Genomic DNA, 20,700 nt, shown 5'->3' with positions numbered 1-20,700 from the left:
AGCTGTGGCATGGCATATATTGGTCAAAATATCAGGACCGTGGAGGACCGATGTACTGAGCATAAACGGCACACACGATTACAGCAGCCAAGTAGATCTGCTATTGCCGAACATGGCTTGGATACTAGTCACCCCATGTTATATAATAACACCGATGATGATCTTGGTCTGCGTAAGGCGGGTGTATATCGCATTCCTTGTAGCTGCGGCATGGTATATATTGGTCAAACTATCAGGACCGTGGAGGACCAATGTACTGAGCATAAACGGCACACACGATTACAGCAGCCAAGTAGATCTGCTATTGCCGAACATGGCTTGGATACTGGTCATCCCATGTTATATAATAACACAGAGATATTGGCATGCACGTCCAGCTATTGGGACAGTTTTATTAAGGAGGCAGTTGAGATTAAATTAGCGAGCAACCTCGTTAACAGGAATGGAGGTTTTTGTTTAAACTCTGTTTGGAATCCGGCTCTCTCCCTTGTCAAATGCCCGCATCTCGTGGTCGTGCGGTAGCGTTCTCGCTTCCCATGCCCGGGTTCCCGGGTTCGATTCCCGGCGGGGTTAGAGATTTTCTCTGCCTCGTGATGGCTGGGTGTTGTGTGCTGTCCTTAGGTTAGTTAGGTTTAAGTAGTTCTAAGTTCTAGGGGACTGATGACCATAGATGTTAAGTCCCATAGTGCTCAGAGCCATTTCATTTCAACCTTGTCAAAAAAACAGAGGGACAGAGTCAACGATACATCACCTTCAAGTTCGTAGTCTCACTATCGATAGCTCTGACTTTGGTCATCTTTAGTGGCACTAGTGTTCAGTGTGTGTGTTATCTTTCCTGCATCAGTCCGAGATCCGACGTTTTAAATATACATGTACGTCGCCTGTCTATAGCAGTTTGCCTTGAAAATGGCGGGGTGTTCTCCCACCGAAATATCGGCGGTCGCTGAAAGTGTTACCTGGCCGAATTTCCGGAAGTTATTTGAAATCTAACCTTGTCCTCGCAATCCCTAACGGAGCGGTATCTGTGTGGTCATAGTATATTCCTACAGCCATCATTGAAAACCAGTGCTTGAATCTAAGTGGTCTGTTGTGGGATCTTCAAATGTCTGCCAGTTAAGTTCTTGTAGTATCTCTGTGACACTCTTGCTGCCTCTGGATCACAGGGGCCCGGGTTCGCTCTCCGGAAGGGCTGGGAATTTTCTCTTGCTGGGGCTGGGTGTTTGTGTTGTCCTCATCATTTTATCACCATCATTCGTGACAATGGCTTGATTGGATTGTGTATAAATTGGACTGTGTAAAAATTGGGACAATTTACGGGCGCTGATGACGGCGCAGTTGAGCGCCCCACAAATCAAACATCATATTCATCTGTCACACTCTCCTGCAGGTCATACACACCTAGGACTACTCATGCTGCCCTTCTCTGTGTATCTACAATACCCCCTATTAGCCCTACCTACCTGGTATAGGTCCCATACATTTGAACGATATTCTAGGGTGGGTCGCGTGAGTGATTTGTAAGCAGTCTTCTTTGTAGACTGATTTCATTTCCCTAGTATTTCGCCAATAAGCCGAAGCCTGCCACTTACTTTACCTGCAATTGAGCCTATGTGATCTTCCCATTTCATATCCCTACAAAGTGTTACATTCTGATACTTGTATGAGTTGACCTACTCCAACAGTGGTTCGCTGATGCTGTAGTCCTAGGATACAACTTTCTTAATTTTGTAAAGTGCACAATTTTACGATTTTGAATATTTAAAGCCACTTCCCCATCTTGGCTCCACTTTGAAATTTTATCGTATCTGACAAAATAATTGTGCAACTTTTTTCAGACAGTACTTCGTTATACATAGCTCCATATCTACAAAAAATCAAACATTGTAATTAATATTGTCCGCAAGGTCATTAATAATAACATGAACAGAAGGTGCCCTAACGTACTTCCCTATAGCACACTGGAAGTTACTTGTACACCTCTCGATGAATATCTGAGATGACATGTTGCATCCTCCATACAAAAAAAAAAAAAAAAAATCCTCAATCCAATCGAAGTTTTAGCTTGATAACCAATATAAGTGTGCTTTTGATGATGAGCATAGATGTGGTACTGAGTCAGATACTTTCCGGAAATCGAGAAATATTGCATGTACTGCGTGCTCTGATCGATGGCTTTGGGGATGTCATCTGAGAAAACTGCAATTTCGGTTTCACATGATCGATGATTTGGGGATCGATTCCAGTTGGTATGGAGGAAGTCACTCTGTTCGAGATAACTCATTGCGTTAGAGCCCAGAATATGTTCTAAGATTAATGAATGTCAAGAATATTGGGATGTAGTTTTGTGAATCACTTCTGTTACCCTTCTTTTAGACAGGCGGTATCTGCTTTTTCTTCCAATTACTAGATATGGTTTATTATTCGAGGGATCTACGGTAAATTATAGTTAAAACAGGGGCTACCTGAGCCGTAAATTCGGTACAGAATCTCATAGGGATTCCATCGGCCCCTGTGGCTTTGTTCACTTTCAGGGATTTCAGCTGTTTCTCAACACCCCTTTCGAGAGGTACTAGAATTAAGTAGAGACAATACCACTGGCTTTTCATTTGTAAATGAGTATTTGAAAATTGAGATCAGCGTTTCTACTTTTGTTTTACTCCCCACAGTTTCCTCTCACCCCTCCTCTGTCCATTCTTTCTCGCCTTAACCCTCGTTTATTGTTATTGCAAACGAAGCCTTGATGGAGAATTTAATGAATGGGTAAATCAGTTGGGGTCATTTGTATATGAGATGTGAGAGAAACCACATCAGCTGCGGTTCTGTGATGATATTGCCTTCTATGATAGCATAGTTTTAACGTGCCAGAGGGTGGGATTACAAAGTTCTCGAGGGTTCAGATACCACAGTAGTATTCTAATCATATGCCGATAAGTCATATACCAAGTTTCCCGTTTCCTGTTGAAACCGACTAAGAGGAAAACAACGGAAAAGTACATTGTTGTGTATATAATTATAAATAAGGGGAAAGAATATGCATGGGAGAAACAATTTTTCCAATGATTCAAATTTTCTGCCGTAATATTTAAAATTGGGTGTGAGAAAGAAAACGAAACCATACATTTTCACAGAGCAGTATTTTCTTCCTCGCATTCAGTTTTTGAAGAAAATCTGTACACTGTTGTTTAAAAAATGTGTATCCTATGTCTTCCTGAGTGCTTATTAGAGTAACATGTGAAAATTTGAAGTAAATGAGTCAAAAACTTTTCGAGAGTTTTGCTAACAACATTTCCCCTTCGTACAGTGATGGAAAAAAGTTACAACACCAAGAAAGACTTTTGCGCCATAAACTAAAGTTGGTAGGTGTGTTTATACGACTGAAAGAAGATATCTATTCGAATTTCACGCCAGTCGCTTGAGAGTGGTGCTAGTAGCGCCACTATGAGCAAGCAAATCATATTTGCTTTAAGTACAAGCTGTAACAGTCAAGAGTGTTAGTTAATTTTGAGACTGCACGTGGTGAGTTGATGTAGTCAAGAACGCCTTTAAGGCGACAAAGACGCCATTATCAACACCTCACTGAGCTTGTGTAATGGGGATGTACGAAGCTGGATGTTGCTTCTGCAGAAAGACCTGGCAAGAATGTAGCCGCTGAATACATGATTACTGACAGCGGTAGTCATGAGATTCTACGTGCGGACGGCTGGGAAGTCTTTCGCCGCCTGCTTCGCCCCGGGGCGACCTCCACTCGACCACAGGTGAGGGATCAGCCTCAGTGCGAGCAGTAACTGGGTTGGCCACCGGTGAGGACCGATCGGAGGACTCGACCGTGCTGGACTTCCGTTGGATCCCCACGGCCGGCCCACAACTGTGGTGCCCATCCACTGCAGCCTCAAGCTGTATAACCGAAGCCATCACAGCCTGAAGCTGAGAGCGAAGTTTCACCAACTCGGCTCGCATCCGCACGCAACAATTGCAGTCCCTGTCAATATTAAAGACCGTGGAAAACTAAACTATGCAGGTAAACGAACTATCGGCACGTGCCGCGCAACTTTACTGTAGACCCTGACGAAAGCGTAATAACTGTATCTCATAAATTAGATTAATATGCAACTAACTACCGAAGCACTCAGATGACACTAAATAATTCGCCCCTCATTGGGAACTTGTAGTATGTCACAAAATCGGTTTACTTTCCGAAGCAAACGGAAACAAAAGAACTGTGGCTATTAGATATTAAATGAACACCCAGAAACTCAAGAAACTAAACTATTAAAGCACACAGATGATATAAAATTCGCTCCTGGTTAGGAACTAGTGAAAGCCAGAAAATCGGTTACTTCCCTGTTGCTGCTTGTGTCTCGGCCGGCTGCTACAGTCTAACTGAAATCTTGCCGTATCTCCAGGCCTTTTACAAGTATACCTCTTTCTCTTGTGATTCTTGAACACAGTATTCCCTATTACTAGCTGAAATTTATTGCAGAACACAATTAATCTTTCTTCTCTCTGATTCCTAGTACCAAACCCATATTCTTCCGTAACCTTTCTTCTACGCCTGTCCCTATAATCACATTCAAATGTCTCATCACCCTTGACGTACAAAATTGCCCGTTCAATATCCTCATATACTGTCTATCTCTTCTTCTTCCTCTTGCGACGTCGGCACGTATACCTGCAGGTGTTGGTTTGTTCTCGATTCTGATGAGGACCACCCTATCACTGAGCTGTTCACAGTAACTTCTTCTCTACCCTGCCTTCCTATTCATAAAGAATCCTACTCCCGCTATACCATTTTCTGCCGCTGTTGATATTACCCTATATTCATCTGACCAGAAATCGTTGTCTTCTTTCCATTTCTCTTCACTGAACCCCACTCTGCTGTATCTAGATCGAGCCTTAGCATTTCGCTGCTGAGATCTTCTAGCTTCGTTACCACGTTCAGACTTCTGACATTCTACACACCGACTCACAGAACGTTATCCTTTCGTTTGTTATTCATTTTTTTTTTTTCTCATGGTCACCTCGGCATTGGCAGTTCCCATCCCTAGATCCGAATCGGGGACTAATCCGGAATCTTTTGCCAATGGGGAGATCATCATGATACTTTTCAACTACAGACCACGCGTCCTGCGGAAACACATTATGTGTCATTAACGCAGTGGTCTCCATTGCCTTTTGCTTCCTCATGTCGTTGATCATTGCTGATTCTTCCGCCCTTAGAAGCAGTTTGCCTCCCCAAGGACAAGAGAGTGCCTTGAACTTCTATCCGCTCCTCCACCCTCTTTGAAAAGGCAATTGGCTGAATGAGGCGTGACTTCTTATGCTGGAAGTCTTCGCCAGCCATTGCTGATGATTTTTGTTCAAAATTCAAGTGATGGCAGGGTTCAAACGCAGGACGGAGGACATTTTGATTACTAATCAAACTTGCTACCTGTAGACTACGGTGGAATTGCAATGTTAACCACTAAAATGTGTTACCTAGACAAACATATCCATAAATTTCATTGCACTACATGCATTATCTTTTGGTGTTCCGATTTTTCCCATCAGAGTATATTACACACATATTTATGTATTAGAAATATATACAACCTACCTCTGTCCGAATTTTGATTAAAGTATGATGTAAAGATTAGAAGCGAGTCGGTCTGAACGTTTGGAGATGTTTGCTAAAAAGATTTCTACGTTATATGTTACACACATATTTATATATTATATACATTTTAAAATTATATAACCTACGTCAGTCCGAATGTTTATAGAAACTGATGTAAAAATCTGAAGTAAATCTGTCAAAAACATAAAGAGATTTCTGTTAACAGCGTTGCCTCTTTATATACCCGTGTGGAAATATGTCTTACTGAAGAATTCTTGAATCAGTATAATTACTATCCCAGTCTAATGTTCCCTGAGTCAGTTCCTCAGACTACAGCAAGTCCATGAATAATTCCATTAGAACTGAATGATGACCAAGGCAAGTTTCACAACACAAGTAAGTCGTATGAGTTCTGTACTATAAAACATCATCTTTGACACACCCCACTCGATATGCAGAATAGTTTGCTGTGAAGTGCATTTTGTCTGTATATCACACATCACACTGATAGATGTACACTACCGGCCATAAAAATTGCTACACCACGAAGATGACGTGCTACAGACGCGAAATTTAATCGCCAGGAAAAAGATGCTGTGATATGCAAATGATTAGCTTTTCAGAGCATTCGCACAAGGTTGGCGCCGGTGGCGACACCTACAACGTGCTGACATGAGGAAAGTTTCCAACCGATTTCTAATACACAAACAGCAGTTGACCGGCGTTGCCTGGTGAAACGTTGTTGTGATGCCTCGTGTAAGGAGGAGAAATGCGTACCATCACGTTTCCGACTTTGATAAAGGTCGGATTGTAGCCTATCGCGAGTGCAGTATATCGTATCGCGACATTGCTGCTAGCGTTGGTCGAGATCCAATGACTGTTAGCAGAATATGGAATCGGTGGGTTCAGGAGGGTAATACGGAACGCCGTGCTGGATCCCAACGGCCTCGTATGACTAGCAGTGGAGATGACAGGCATCTTATCCGCATGGCTGTAACGGATCGTGCAGCCACGTCTCGACCTCTGAGTCAACAGATGGGGACGTTTGCAAAACAACAACCATATGCACGTACAGTTCGACGACGTTTGCAGCAGCATGGACTATCAGCTCGGGGACCATGGCTGCGGTTGCCCATGACGCTGCATCACAGAAAGGAGGGTCTGCGATGGTGTACTCAACGACGAACCTGGATGCACGAATGGCAAAACGTCATTTTTTCGGATGAAGCCAGGTTCTGTTTACAGCATCATGATGGTCGCATCCGTGTGTGGCGGCATCGAGGTGAACGCACATTGGAAGCGTGTATTCGTCATCACCGTACTGGCGTATCACCCGGCTTGATGGTGTGGGGTGCCATTGGTTACACGTCTCGGTCACCTCTTGTTCGCATTGACGGCACTTTGAACAGTAGACGTTACATTTCAGATGTGTTACGACCCGTGGCTCTACCCTTCATTCGATCCCTGCGAAACCCCACATTTCAGCAGGATAATGCACGACCGCATGTTGCAGGTCATGTACGGGTCTTTCTGGATACAGAAAATGTTCTACTGCTGCCCTGGCTAGCACACTCTCCAGATCTCTCACCAATTAAAAACGTCTGGTCAATGGCGGCCGACCAACTGGCTCGTCATAATACGCCAGTCGCTACTCTTGATGAACTGTGGTATCGTGTTGTAGCTGCATGGGCAGCTGTACCGGTGTAGCAATTTCAATGGCCAGTAGTGTAACTGGCTATGATGAGGGGGATTAAGTACTGGATCCACAGTCCAAGTAAAATTAACGGCTAGTACCATATAATTTATCATGCTGTAACATATTATTCCTGGCAGCGCCGGTGTGTTTGTCCTGTTGGATATTGTGAACGCCAGAGGCGGTTTCCGGTACCCAGTGGTATAGACTTATGGGTGAGATTTTCCGTAATCTTTCTAATTGGGTTGTGGCTGGGGCTTATTAGGCTGGCTTAAGGACTGTCTACTTTCTAATAACAGCAGGTGTTTTCCATCGGTCGTTGAAAAGTCGTAGTGGGAAACAGCACCATCCACTGAAGTTCTATTAGAGGGAGTAGAAGCTGACGAATGAAATGCCTGCAATTTAGGTCCTTAGTTCTGACTGGCGGGAAGTATTTTAAAATTACTTGTATTCGGGTTTTGTTGTTGAAGGTGAGTACTTCCCTTGTAAGAGCGCTGCACCACTAGATAGCTACGGGTTCCCCTCGCCGGCAGGCCGATCATACCGCCGGTGTCGCTGACGAACCGGCGCGACCCGTACCTGGCGACGCGGCGGGCGTCGCGCGCGGCGCTGCACGTGGCGGCCGTGGCGAGCGCCGGCGGCGTCGGCGTCGGCGTCTGCAACAGCGCCAGCGGGCTGCTCTCCGCCGGCGGCGACGCCGCGCAGAAGCGCACCCTCAGCGACAGCACGGGCGCCCGCTCGCCGCTCGCCGAGATGGTCGACGACGTCTTCGTGTCGACGCCCGCGCTGCGCGGCGCCTCCCCGGAGACAAAGCAGCGCCAGCAGCAGCACCCCATGACGGTGAGTCGCGCCTCGCCGGTCTTAGCACCGACAACTGACTTCTGTGTTTGGCAAGTAAAGGAGCCACCATCTTCTCCCTCTTCTTTTTTCTTTTGTTGCGACCTCTGTACGACAAGGGCAGCCACTTAATGGCTTCTGTTTTCTTCTTCTCCCGCCACAACCTCTTCATCCAACCGTCCTTCCGAGAACCTCAACGTCCTCTTGTCTCCTCCACTGGTGACTCTCTTTCTCTCCCTCCCTCCCTCTCTCTCTCTCTCTCTCTCTCTCTCTCTCTCTCTCTCTCCCTCTCCCCCCCTCTCTCTCTCTCCCTCTCTCTCTCTCTCTGTCTCCATTTCCTGTATCCTTCTCTTTTGTTGCTCTCTAACGTATTGCTAGGTGTGTACTTTCTTCTCTAGTTCTCCTTGTTCCCCAATTCCGACCAATCCTTTCAGAATTAAACAAATCACTTGGTTGCTCTATCCATTATTTCTCAGAGTCTTTTGATCGTTCAATTCATTCAGATCAAATAACCCATGACCTCTTACCAACAATCAACTGAAATTTCAGAACGTCGTGTAATATTTGATTATTTATATCACTAACAGAAAAAAAACAGGCTGGAAACTCAAAACGCCTGAAATCAATGTCGAAACTACAAATTTATGTCACACCAGTACCATGGTCTAAGATGTGTGACATATGTTGCGTTTCCACTTTCTTTTTACAATGGCTCCAAGCAATGCGCATTTCCGCTCTTTCTACTCGAGCAGCTTCTTTTAGCATAGTGGCTAGTGACGCCCTTGTTAGGGCTATACACGGAAGGGATAAAAGTCATGGGGGCTCCTAGTATCGTGTCGGACCTCATTTTGCCCGGAGTTGTCAGCAACTCGACGTGGCATGGACTCAACAAGTCATTGAAAGTCCCCTGTGATTAATTTTGACCCATGCTGCCTGTGGTGTCACCGCCAGACACCACACTTGCTAGGTGATAGCCTTTAAATCGGCCGCGGTCCGCTGTCAGTGATTGCAGACCGAGCGCCGCCACACGGCAGGTCTAGAGAAACGTCCTAGCACTCGCCCCAGTTGTACAGCAGACTTTGCTAGCGTTGCTACACTGACAAATACGCTCTCATTTGCCGAGACGATACTTAGCATAGCCTTCAGCTACGTCATTTGCTACGACCTAGCAAGGAGCCATTACCAGTTTATATTGAGATTGTTAGCAAATGTATCAACAAGAGCGATCTTCACCAATTATGGAATAAAGTTAAGTATTACATCAACTACGTACTTTATTTGCTATATTCATTACATTGTAATGTTCCAGACCTCACGCCATTCTGCGTGAGCTTAACGCGTGCCTTTTGGCCTCCTCTAGCAACACGGTGTTGGCTCTTCTGCCAACACACCACTGCCTCTAAAGCCGTCCATAACTACAAAGTGTTGTCAGTACAAGATTTTGTGCAAGAACTGACCTCTTGATTATGTCCCATAAATGCTCGATGGGATTCATGTCGCGAGATATTGGTGGCCACATCATTCACTCGGACTGGCCAGAGTATTCTTCAAACCAATCACGAATAATTGTGGCCCGGTGACACTGGACATTGTCATCCATAAAAATTCCATCGTTGTTTGAGAACATCAAGTCCATGAATGACTGAAAGTGGTCTCCAGGTAGCCGAACATACACATTTCCAATCAATGATCGGTGCAGTTGGACCAAAAGCCCCAGCCCATTCCATGTAAACACAGCCCACACCATTATGGAGCAACCACCAGCTTGCACAGAGCCATGTTGACAACATGGCTCCATTGCTTCGTGGGGTCTGCGACACACCCAAAGCTTACCATCAGCTCTTACCAACTGAGATCGGGATCCGTCTACCACGCCAAGGCTTTCCAATAGTCTAGCGTGCAACCAATATGGTAACGAGCCCAGGAGAGGCGCTGTAGGGCATGTCGTGCTGTTAGCAAAGGCACTTGCGTCGATCATTTACTGTCATAGCCCATTAACCTGAAATTTCGCCGCACCTTTCTAACGCATACGTTCGTCGTATAGCCCACACTCATTTCTGATGTTATTTCACGCACTGTTGCTTGTCTGTTAGCAATGACAACTCTACGCAAACGGCTCTGCTCTCAGCGGCCGTTAAGTGGAGCTCGTCGGCCCCTGCGTTATCCATAGTGAGAGGTAATGCCTGATAATTTGATATTCTCGCCACACACTTTACACTGTGGATCTCGCAATATTGAATTCCCTAACGAATCGAGAAATGGAATGTCCCATGCGTCTATCTCTAACTCAGTCTGTTAATTCCCGTCGTTCAGCTGTGATTACGTGGGGACAACTCAGACATTGCACTGCCCTTTTATACCTTGTAGACGTGGTACTACTGCCATGAGTGTATGTGCATATATATTGTTTGAGGCTGAAGGTTAATTTTGTGTATAACTCAGAAATGGCTGCCCGCCACGCAGTTTCTTGACGCTTACGAGAATTACCGTACCTATGGACATCTGTCAAAAGTTAATGACAACCCATTTGCCTTGATGTACATGTTGCTATTTAAATGTATATCGGTAACTACTCAAGGAGATTAATCCATACGTCTTGGTTCCTGTGTGGGTATGATTGTGTCATTAGAGGAAAGTGATGCTATTGACGTAGGGGTACCTTTTTACCAGTTGTGACGTGCTCGTCAGTGTCAGAGTATCCTGTCGGTGTGTGCAGGTTCATACCGTGCTGTTCGAGAAGGGCCCTGGCAAGAAATCTCTGGGCTTCAGCATCGTGGGCGGCCGTGACTCACCCAGAGGCCACATGGGCATCTACGTGAAGACCATCTTTCCCACGGGACAGGCCGCCGAGACCAAGACACTCCAGGAAGGTGAGCACACTCTAACGTACAGCGCTTTATGATCGAACCCCTCCAGTATCTTCGTTTGTGTCGCCACTTACCAAAGTCACTGTTGGTAGTGGTGTTGCAGAATTGTAAAAAATGGTCTACATGTAATTTCTGACAGTGCTCTTTTTTTGTACTCGAGGTCTTCTATAGCCTTCTTTTCAGGACATCGTCAGTGATGTTTCTCTCTGTTATTCTAAATCTACATACAATGATCAGCCAAAACATTTTGACCACCTCCTTAATAGCTTCTATGTCCGTCTTTGGTACTAAATACATCGTTGATTCTGCGTATCAGGGATCCGACACTTTGTTGGTAGGTTTGTGGAGGTATGTGGCATTAGACGTCTACACACAGGTCTCGTAATTCGCATAAATAACGAGCCGCTGATTTGCGTACGAGGTGATGGTGCCCGATGGCGACCCAGATGGGTTCTACTGATTTGCATCAGGCGAATTTCGTCGCCGAGACATCACCATGAGCCCACTACAATGCACCTCAAACCACTGTGGCACGGATCGGGTTCCGAGGCACGGACAGTTATACTGCTGAAAGATAACACCGCAGTCGGGGAAGACATCAAGCACGAATGGATGCAGGTGGTTCGTAGCTGTCAGCATGTCTTCGGTTACTACCACAGGTCCCATGCAAGCGTAGGATAATATCTCTCATAGCCTGCGTCCGTGGTGCGCTGCACGTTTCGAGCCGCTGTTCACCTCGATGACGGTATATGAGGAGACGACCATCGACCTAGTGTAGCAAAAATGTGATTCACCCGAAGAGCCGACACGTTTCCATTGATTGCCGGTCGAACCCCGATGCTCCCGTGCCTACTGCAATCGTAACTGACGATCTCGTTGGGTCAACATGTGAACACGTACGGATGATTTGCTGCAGTGCTCCATGTTCCACAATGTATGATGAACGGTGCGCTACGAAACACTTGTGCGTGCACCAGCACTGTGCTCTTTCGGAAGAGATGCCACAAATCGCCATCTATCCTACATTATACGCCAGAGAAGCCTGCGAACGCCACGTTCTGTGAAGAGTCGTGGACGTCCAATCATTTAGCGGCTAAGGGTAGTTTCATTGTCCTTCTACCTGTTTCCGTAGATGCTCAACAGTAGCGCGTGAACATTCAACCAGATTCACCGTTTTCGAGATACTCGTTCAAGGGCTCTGCGTAATAATAATCTGCCCTTTGTCGAAGTCGCTTATGTCAATGGATTCCTCCAGATGGACACCATATCTTCGCTAGGGTAATCCCCCATCCGTGTGTGCACCACTATCATACTTCAGTTACCGCGTCACGTGTCGCAACGCCACCAGGTGGCATCCAACGTCGCGGTGGGCAGTGGTCATAATGTTTTGGCTGATCAGTGTATGTATTATGCAAGCCACCTTACGACGTACCTCTGGTACCACTGTTTCCAGTGTGAAAGGAACGGTTTTCGATGAACTCCTGCACAAGATCTAATTTCTTTGGTTTCCTCGGCATGGTTATTTCATGAGACATACACTATACGGTCTGAAGTATCCGGACACTCCTATCTAATGGAGAATTCGCTACTAGATGTCACTAGGGGCGGACCCGCAGTTAAAAGGAGGCGGTGAGTATTGTGTTGTCAGCAAAGAAGCGGTAACAGCGGAATGGACCGGTCAGTATAGCTCAGTTTCTTCAAATGAGGGCTAGTCGTTGGATGTCATATGAGTGTCCTATCCAACACTGACATTTAAATCCTCTTAGAGCTACCCAAGTCGACTCTTGGTGGTGTGACTCTGGAGAGAAAACGCGAAGGAAGGACCACAGCTAAACCAAGATCAGGCAGACCTTAAGTACTGACGGACAGGGACCGTCGAACATTGGAAGGATGGCTGTAAAAAATCGTATAAAATGAGCAGGAAGAGTCACTCGTCAGTTCCAAAATGCTACTAGCAGTCCAGGTAGCACAGCAATTGTGGATAGTGAAGCATCACCAACCCTCTTGTGGTTCCCTTTTTAGGTACTCCACGTCGACGTCTGCTCGTAGATACGTATCGTCGGTAGGTTTTCCGGCTTTACTTCCCGACGTGACAGCGACGACTCTCCGATGAGATGCGAGACTTGTGTTTTGCTATTACTGCGAGTCTTGTAAATATCGCTTTTATTTAGTAATTTGTCCGGCTAAAACTCTCCCCTTTTATGATTAAGACAGCCTGTGCCATCTTTCGGAGGGAGTGGGGACGTCAAATAGACAAAAAGGTTCATATTAAGCAGTCTATAAAACACGTAAAGATTCACTCCAGTTAGCGTGATAGTTAATGCCTACGCTTTCCGCTAGATGGTGCTGACTTACTGCTGAATAGCTTTGGTTCCGTAAAACCTTCACTGATTAGTACTAGGTAAATGAAATAAATACAACACTCTTGCATTTCACTTTCACTCTATGTTCAAGGATTAAGATGGTGATGGATGATGGTCTATTTAAAAGGTTCCTAGCCTGGAGGAATCTAAATAGTCCGCAAATGCCTATATGCACGCGCTCTACGTCCAGATTCCCAACTAACGGCACACGACACTTTCAAAAGTCCACACGTTAATATCTGAATACTGGTACCTCTGCATTCACTCGTATCAGCAGATAATTTGAGTTTCTGTCGTCTATATGTCCTTAAAGTTCCAATCTAGAACTAAAGTCCTAAAATCCCCTTAATACTCCGTTGCTACCAACAGTCATAGATCGTGCACTACATCACTTTTAATCTCCGTAATATTCTAACAGTTTATCGTGAATCTTAACACGCTTAAGTCCAATCTACTTATTGCCTCGCTGACTGACACGGGTCCCCCGCACTTAAACGAAACAATCAAGGAAAAAAGGCGGCAATAATGACGATCAGGCCTTTTTGTAGGTTTCTCATCACAAGAGTTTAACGTCACTGCCTTCTCCATGGCGGAGCTACCGTGGCTTCGCTGTACTTAGACGTTAAATTACTTGCTGATATACTATAATTTTGACCTGCAATTACCGAACTCTCATTCTACACTATTTTCCACTCTAAAAATTCTATTCTTAATTTTAAATTATTCTTTTGATAGCTTTTATCACTGTAAACTGAACCGAGGTGTTACAATAGCGAATTAGAAAGAATGAGATAAATTTGTCGAGCAGCTCCTCGTAAGCCACAAATTTTCATAGCCAATGCCATGTGACAATTGAAGTGGTGCAAAAAGCGACGCTACTGAATAGTGAATGACAAGCAACGAGTGATCTGGCTGGATGAATCACGCTATACCAAGTATCTATCCGATAGAAGTATTTGGGTTTGGCGAATGTGTGGAGAACATATTCATATGTACCTATCTGCTACGAGATTTTAGTATACAAAATGAAAATGTCACTGGAATTAAGGTAAAACAGAAAAGCAGCAGTCTACTTAAATGAAGCCGTCGAATAATTCGAAGAACGCTTTTCCTCGGAAATCCGCCTGTTCATTCAACAGGTTTAACGGATTATTTTTGAAATACACACATATTTCTACTTTCTCCAGAGTGTTCATGACTAAACCTTTTGGAATAGTATGCAGAATTTTGAGGTTATTCATGATATCTCCTTCTGAATGATTATTATAAATCATATGTTGTCCAAAGACTGATTTTTTTACCTTCTGTATCCGAGATATGTGCTTTGAACCGTGTTGTAAAACTACGTCCAGTTTGACGAGTATACAGGGTGAGTCACCTAACATTACCGCTGGATATACACTGCTGGAAATGAAAAAAAGAACACATTGACACCGGTGTGTCAGACCCACCATACTTGCTCCGGACACTGCGAGAGGGCTGTACAAGCAATGATCACACGCACGGCACAGCGGACACACCAGGAACCGCGGTGTTGGCCGTCGAATGGCGCTAGCTGCGCAGCATTTGTGCACCGCCGCCGTCAGTGTCAGCCAGTTTGCCGTGGCATACGGAGCTCCATCGCAGTCTTTAACACTGGTAGCATGCCGCGACAGCGTGGACGTGAACCGTATGTGCAGTTGACGGACTTTGAGCGAGGGCGTATAGTGGGCATGCGGGAGGCCGGGTGGACGTACCGCCGAATTGCTCAACACGTGGGGCGTGAGGTCTCCACAGTACATCGATGTTGTCGCCAGTGGTCGGCGGAAGGTGCACGTGCCCGTCGACCTGGGACCGGACCGCAGCGACGCACGGATGCACGCCAAGACCGTAGGATCCTACGCAGTGCCGTAGGGGACCGCACCGCCACTTCCCAGCAAATTAGGGACACTGTTGCTCCTGGGGTATCGGCGAGGACCATTCGCAACCGTCTCCATGAAGCTGGGCTACGGTCCCGCACACCGTTAGGCCGTCTTCCGCTCACGCCCCAACATCGTGCAGCCCGCCTCCAGTGGTGTCGCGACAGGCGTGAATGAAGGGACGAATGGAGACGTGTCGTCTTCAGCGATGAGAGTCGCTTCTGCCTTGGTGCCAATGATGGTCGTATGCGTGTTTGGCGCCGTGCAGGTGAGCGCCACAATCAGGACTGCATACGACCGAGGCACACAGGGCCAACACCCGGCATCATGGTGTGGGGAGCGATCTCCTACACTGGCCGTACACCACTGGTGATCGTCGAGGGGACAGTGAATAGTGCACGGTACATCCAAACCGTCATCGAACCCATCGTTCTACCATTCCTAGACCGGCAAGGGAACTTGCTGTTCCAACAGGACAATGCACGTCCACATGTATCCCGTGCCACCCAACGTGCTCTAGAAGGTGTAAGTCAACTACCCTGGCCAGCAAGATCTCCCGATCTGTCCCCCATTGAGCATGTTTGGGACTGGATGAAGCGTCGTCTCACGCGGTCTGCACGTCCAGCACGAACGCTGGTCCAACTGAGGCGCCAGGTGGAAATGGCATGGCAAGCCGTTCCACAGGACTACATCCAGCATCTCTACGATCGTCTCCATGGGAGAATAGCAGCCTGCATTGCTGCGAAAGGTGGATATACACTGTACTAGTGCCGACATTGTGCATGCTCTGTTGCCTGTGTCTATGTGCCTGTGGTTCTGTCAGTGTGATCATGTGATGTATCTGACCCCAGGAATGTGTCAATAAAGTTTCCCCTTCCTGGGACAATGAATTCACGGTGTTCTTATTTCAATTTCCAGGAGTGTATTTCGTAAACCACATCAAATACTGACGAATCGATTCCACAGTCCGAACGTGAGGAGAGGGGCTAGTGTAATTGGTTAATACAAACCATAAAAAAAATGCACGGAAGTATGTTTTTTAACACAAACCTACGTTTTTTTAAATGGAACCCCGTTAGTTTTGTTAGCACATCTGAACATATAAGCAAATACGTAATCAGTGCCGTTTGTTGCACTGTAAAATGTTAATTACATCCGGAGATATTGTAACCTAAAGTTGACGCTTGAGTACCACTCCTCCGCTGTTCGATAGTGTGCATCGGAGAGCACCGAATTACGTAGGGATCCAAAGGGAACGGTGATGGACCTTAGGTACAGAAGAGACTGGAACAGCAAATTACGTCCACATGGTAACTCTTTTTTATTGGTATTTTTCACTGACGCACGTGTACATTACCATGAGGGGTGAGGTACACGTACACACGTAGTTCCCGTTTTCAATTACGGAGTGGAATAGTGTGTGTCCCGACATGTCAGGCCAATAGATGTTTAATGTGGTGGCCATCATTTGCTGCACACAATTGCAATCTCTGGCGTAATGAATGTCGTACACGCCGCAGTACATCTGGTGTAATGTCGCCGCAGGCTGCCACAATACGTTGTTTCATATCCTCTGGGGTTGTAGGCACATCACGGTACACATTCTCCTTTAACGTACCCCACAGAAAGAAGTCCAGAGGTGTAAGATCAGGAGAACGGGCCGGCCAATTTGTGCGTCCTCCACGTCCTATGAAACGCCCGTCGAACATCCTGTCAAGGGTCAGCCTAGTGTTAATTGCGGAATGTGCAGGTGCACCATCATGCTGATACCACATACGTCGACGCGTTTCCAGTGGGACACACTCTATTCCACTTCGTAATTGAAAACGGAAACTACGTGTGTACGTTTACCTCACCCCTCATGGTAATGTACATGTGCGTCAGTGAAAAAGACCAATAAAAAGGTGTTAGCATGTGGACGTAATGTGCTGCTCCAGTCTCTTCTGTACCTAAGGTCCATCACCGTTCCCTTTGGATCCCTACGTAATTCGGTGCTCTCCGATACACACGATCGAACAGCAGAGGAGTGGTACTCAAGCGTCAACTTTAGGTTACAATATCTCCGGATGTAATTAACAACTTACAGTGCAACAAACGGCACTGATTACGTATTTGTTTATATGTTCAAATGTACTAACAAAACTAGCGGGGTTCCATTTTAAAAAACGTAGGTTTGTGTTAAAAAACATACTTCCGAGCATTTTTTTATGGTTTGTATTAACCAATTACACTAGCCCCTCTCCTCACGTTCGGACTGTGGAATCGATTCGTCAGTATTTGATGTGGTTTACGAAATATATCCAGCGGTAACGTTAGGTGACTCACCCTGTATATTTTGTCACAATCACTGCACATTAATTTATAAACTCCTGATCTACAATGGCGATTATTAGTACTGCCAGTCACACTATAGAGTAAAAAACCGTTATGAATTAGCAACAAAAATTCATAGCAAAAGTATTCCGCCAGGGGCTAGATTTGCCTCACTCGATATAAAAAACTTATAAACCAAGATTCCAATAGGAGAAACTATAGATATTATTAAAAACAATTTTGTAACACCTAAAATGTTAGCCCTAAGTACATGTTAATCCGTTTACTACGTCGTACGAACGACAATTCATTCATTCCTGCATTTCTCTGGTAGAGCTCCCGCACAGCACATTTCTCTTATTACTATCCGAATCACCCATTTCGGGAGCTGGGTTCTTCATCTACGTTGACTTTCAAAGTCGGCATAGCCGACGGACGTTACAGAAGAACAGGCTCCCTCAAGGAAGAGTACTGGTGTCAATACCGTTTAATATATTTACTGATGACCAACGTCTGGCCTCCAGTACCAGAGTTCCTTGTATACCGATCATCTCGCCCTAGCAAAACACTTTGAATCGGTAGAAAACGTACTCACTAATGCTCTTGTAAGGAGTGTCAAGAGATTACAGGGCAAATCAACTTAAACCAAATCCATCGAAGACACAGGCATGTGCTTTCCATTTAAGAAACCGGGAAGTCACTCGCAAATTAAAGGTTGTCAGGTCAGGGGTTGAATTTAAACAACGTGATACTGCAGAATACCTAGGAACGACACTCGAAATCTCCCTTACACGCAAGAACCATTACATGAACACCAAGCTAAGAGTTTCTGTCAGGAACAGTCTCCTCAGAAAACTGATTCACGATGGCGTAGTGGAGCCGAAACAGTTCAAACATCTGTAATGGCACTGCGGTATTTTGCTGCAGAGTGTGATGTTCTGTTTGATATAAATGAAGTCATACATTTGAATGTAGGGGTCAACAACAAACGCAGATTTATTACAATATGTTCAAAACCTACTCCAGTCGTTTGACTTTAGCACCTAAAGTTCGAAGAAAAATAGCTGCGAACGAGAAAAGGAAGAAAATGGAGCCGGAGGTAACACATCCATTACGCGACATGAAATGCATGCGTAAAGAGTAAAATCTGGGAGTAGCTCTCTCAAAACATCAGATGAACTGAGCATCAAAGATCAAAGCTAAAGACCCCTTCGCCCTGGCTGGAAAAATGTATCTGAAATTCTACCATCAGGTATGGCAAGGGACGGCTGACATGGAAGTCCTTGACTAGATTGATTTCAGCATTGGGTAGGTTCAGGGTTAATATGGCAAGACTGGTCGACAACAAAGAAGTAAACTTCAAGTGCGATGGTGGAGAAGATCAGACAGTTACAAAGATGTTTCGATGTCGTCTGTGTCCGATATCTTGCATGGAAGATGACTTGTATCAAGCCTCGGAGAATGCACTAGATATAGCCAAGTTTTTATCAAATGTAATGTTTGTTAAGTGTGTAAATCTGCATATTTATGACACGAGAATAATAACAATGTCAAACCGATACATTTTCCATTTTCTGTCGGTCCTGAAAATTTGCATCATCAGGTAAACATTCAGTGGGTAGGGGAGAGAAGCTGTTGGTGTTTAGATCCTCCATTTCCTCGGCTGTTCATTTTGGTGACACGGAGAATCCGCCACATAGCACATTGAGGTCTTACTTCCTTAATATGCCAAGACTGAAACATGGGATGCGAAGTGGAACTTAAGATATTTATTTATAGAGTGACAGGCGCCAATGAGACGAGTCTAATCGCAGAAACACTAGTTACTGTTGCAGCAGAATTGGCAGACATTCCCAAACACAGAAACTCCACATGAGCGCCGTTTGTTCATGCTGCTCTTAAAAAAGAAAATAGAGAGAGAGAGAAAACACCATTCGCTTTTGGGTGCCTCGTGCTCTGTTTTGCGTGTGGCAATCAGCTGTACTTCAAAGTTCAACTGAAATTGGATTCTAAAACTGAATGCTGGTCCAACAAGTTATTCTTGTGTCGTCAGAGCACAGCCCGCCATCAGGCAATCACCGTGTTGCGTGTGTGTGTGTGTGTGTGTGTGTGTGTTGGAGGAGGGGGCAGAGGTGTGGATGGGTGGATCCCCCACCCCCAGGCCTGAGTAATAAATTGGACAGCGACGGGCGACGCCGCTAGGGAGCCAGGGGCGCCGAAATGGAGTAAAGTTTGTTGATCGGCAGGCCACATCTCAGGTATTAGCGCTTCATTCATCACCGACGCATTCCTGTAAAACGTGACGGCGAAAACCCTCTACCCCGTCGTTGTTTGACTCATGCCCATACTTCTCGGCTTATTTTAGCTGTATTTCTCCAAATTCTGTTAATGGTTCACTGTAATCCACAAGTTTTGGTCATTTACAGTTGTTTGCAGATCGCAGTCTAGCCGTCCGCATCCTCTCTCTACTTGCAGACGGGAGTTACTGGAAACGAAATGATCAGCGTAACCTTCCTTTAGACCAGGGCTTCACAACATACGTGCTCGCGGAGCAAGCTGTGATCAGCAAGACGCGAGCACGGAGCAGCGCGAGCACGCTACCCCCCCCCCCCCCCCCCCCCCCACACACACACTACCGGACCAGAGCGGAGAGTGGGGAAAATCACGTGGGGCACACAACAGCTGCCGCCAGTCAATGTAAATCCGCGGCTACCTGCAGGGATATCACTCACGAATTATTACTGCGACAAATGAAACAAATAAAGGAGAATGTACACATGCCACATAATTTTATTAGCTTAGTGTATGCCTCTATATTCGCATTGGATGAATAAAGCTACTACTACATTCGCATTAATTTGTGAACTGTTACACAATAAAAGGCGTCACTGAAGTGTGGGATTCTCGGTTATCTTGTACTTTTTACCCTTTACAATTGCGTCTATGTTCGGAGTAATTGTTCTTGTGCATTTTAGGCGCAGCGTGCAGTTTAAATTTCGATCAGACAATGCGTTTCTCAGGTGCGTCTTGTTACATTTCATTGCAGAGAACAGTTGTTCACAAACATACGTGGAACCGAACATTGATATTATTGTAGCTGTCAGTTTGTGCAAACGAGGAAATCTATCCTGAGGGA

At 45.6% G+C, this 20,700-nt stretch overlaps 1 protein-coding gene across 1 annotated transcript in view; it reads left to right on the top strand.

The window, feature by feature from the left end:
- Positions 1-20,700, top strand: part of LOC126088381 (uncharacterized protein KIAA1522-like) — a 483,550-nt gene that overhangs the window by 397,902 nt on the left and 64,948 nt on the right. Inside the window, exons 14-16 of the mRNA XM_049906520.1 lie at positions 7,820-7,892; positions 7,950-8,126; positions 10,840-10,993. Of these exons, the coding sequence (XP_049762477.1) occupies positions 7,820-7,892; positions 7,950-8,126; positions 10,840-10,993 (404 nt within the window). The remainder of the gene's footprint in view (positions 1-7,819; positions 7,893-7,949; positions 8,127-10,839; positions 10,994-20,700) is intronic.

This window comes from Schistocerca cancellata, chromosome 6 (genome assembly GCF_023864275.1).
Source record: "Schistocerca cancellata isolate TAMUIC-IGC-003103 chromosome 6, iqSchCanc2.1, whole genome shotgun sequence".
NCBI lineage: Eukaryota > Metazoa > Arthropoda > Insecta > Orthoptera > Acrididae > Schistocerca > Schistocerca cancellata.
Note: the sequence above shows the minus strand (reverse complement) of the source record. Positions and strands in the feature narration are given on the sequence as shown.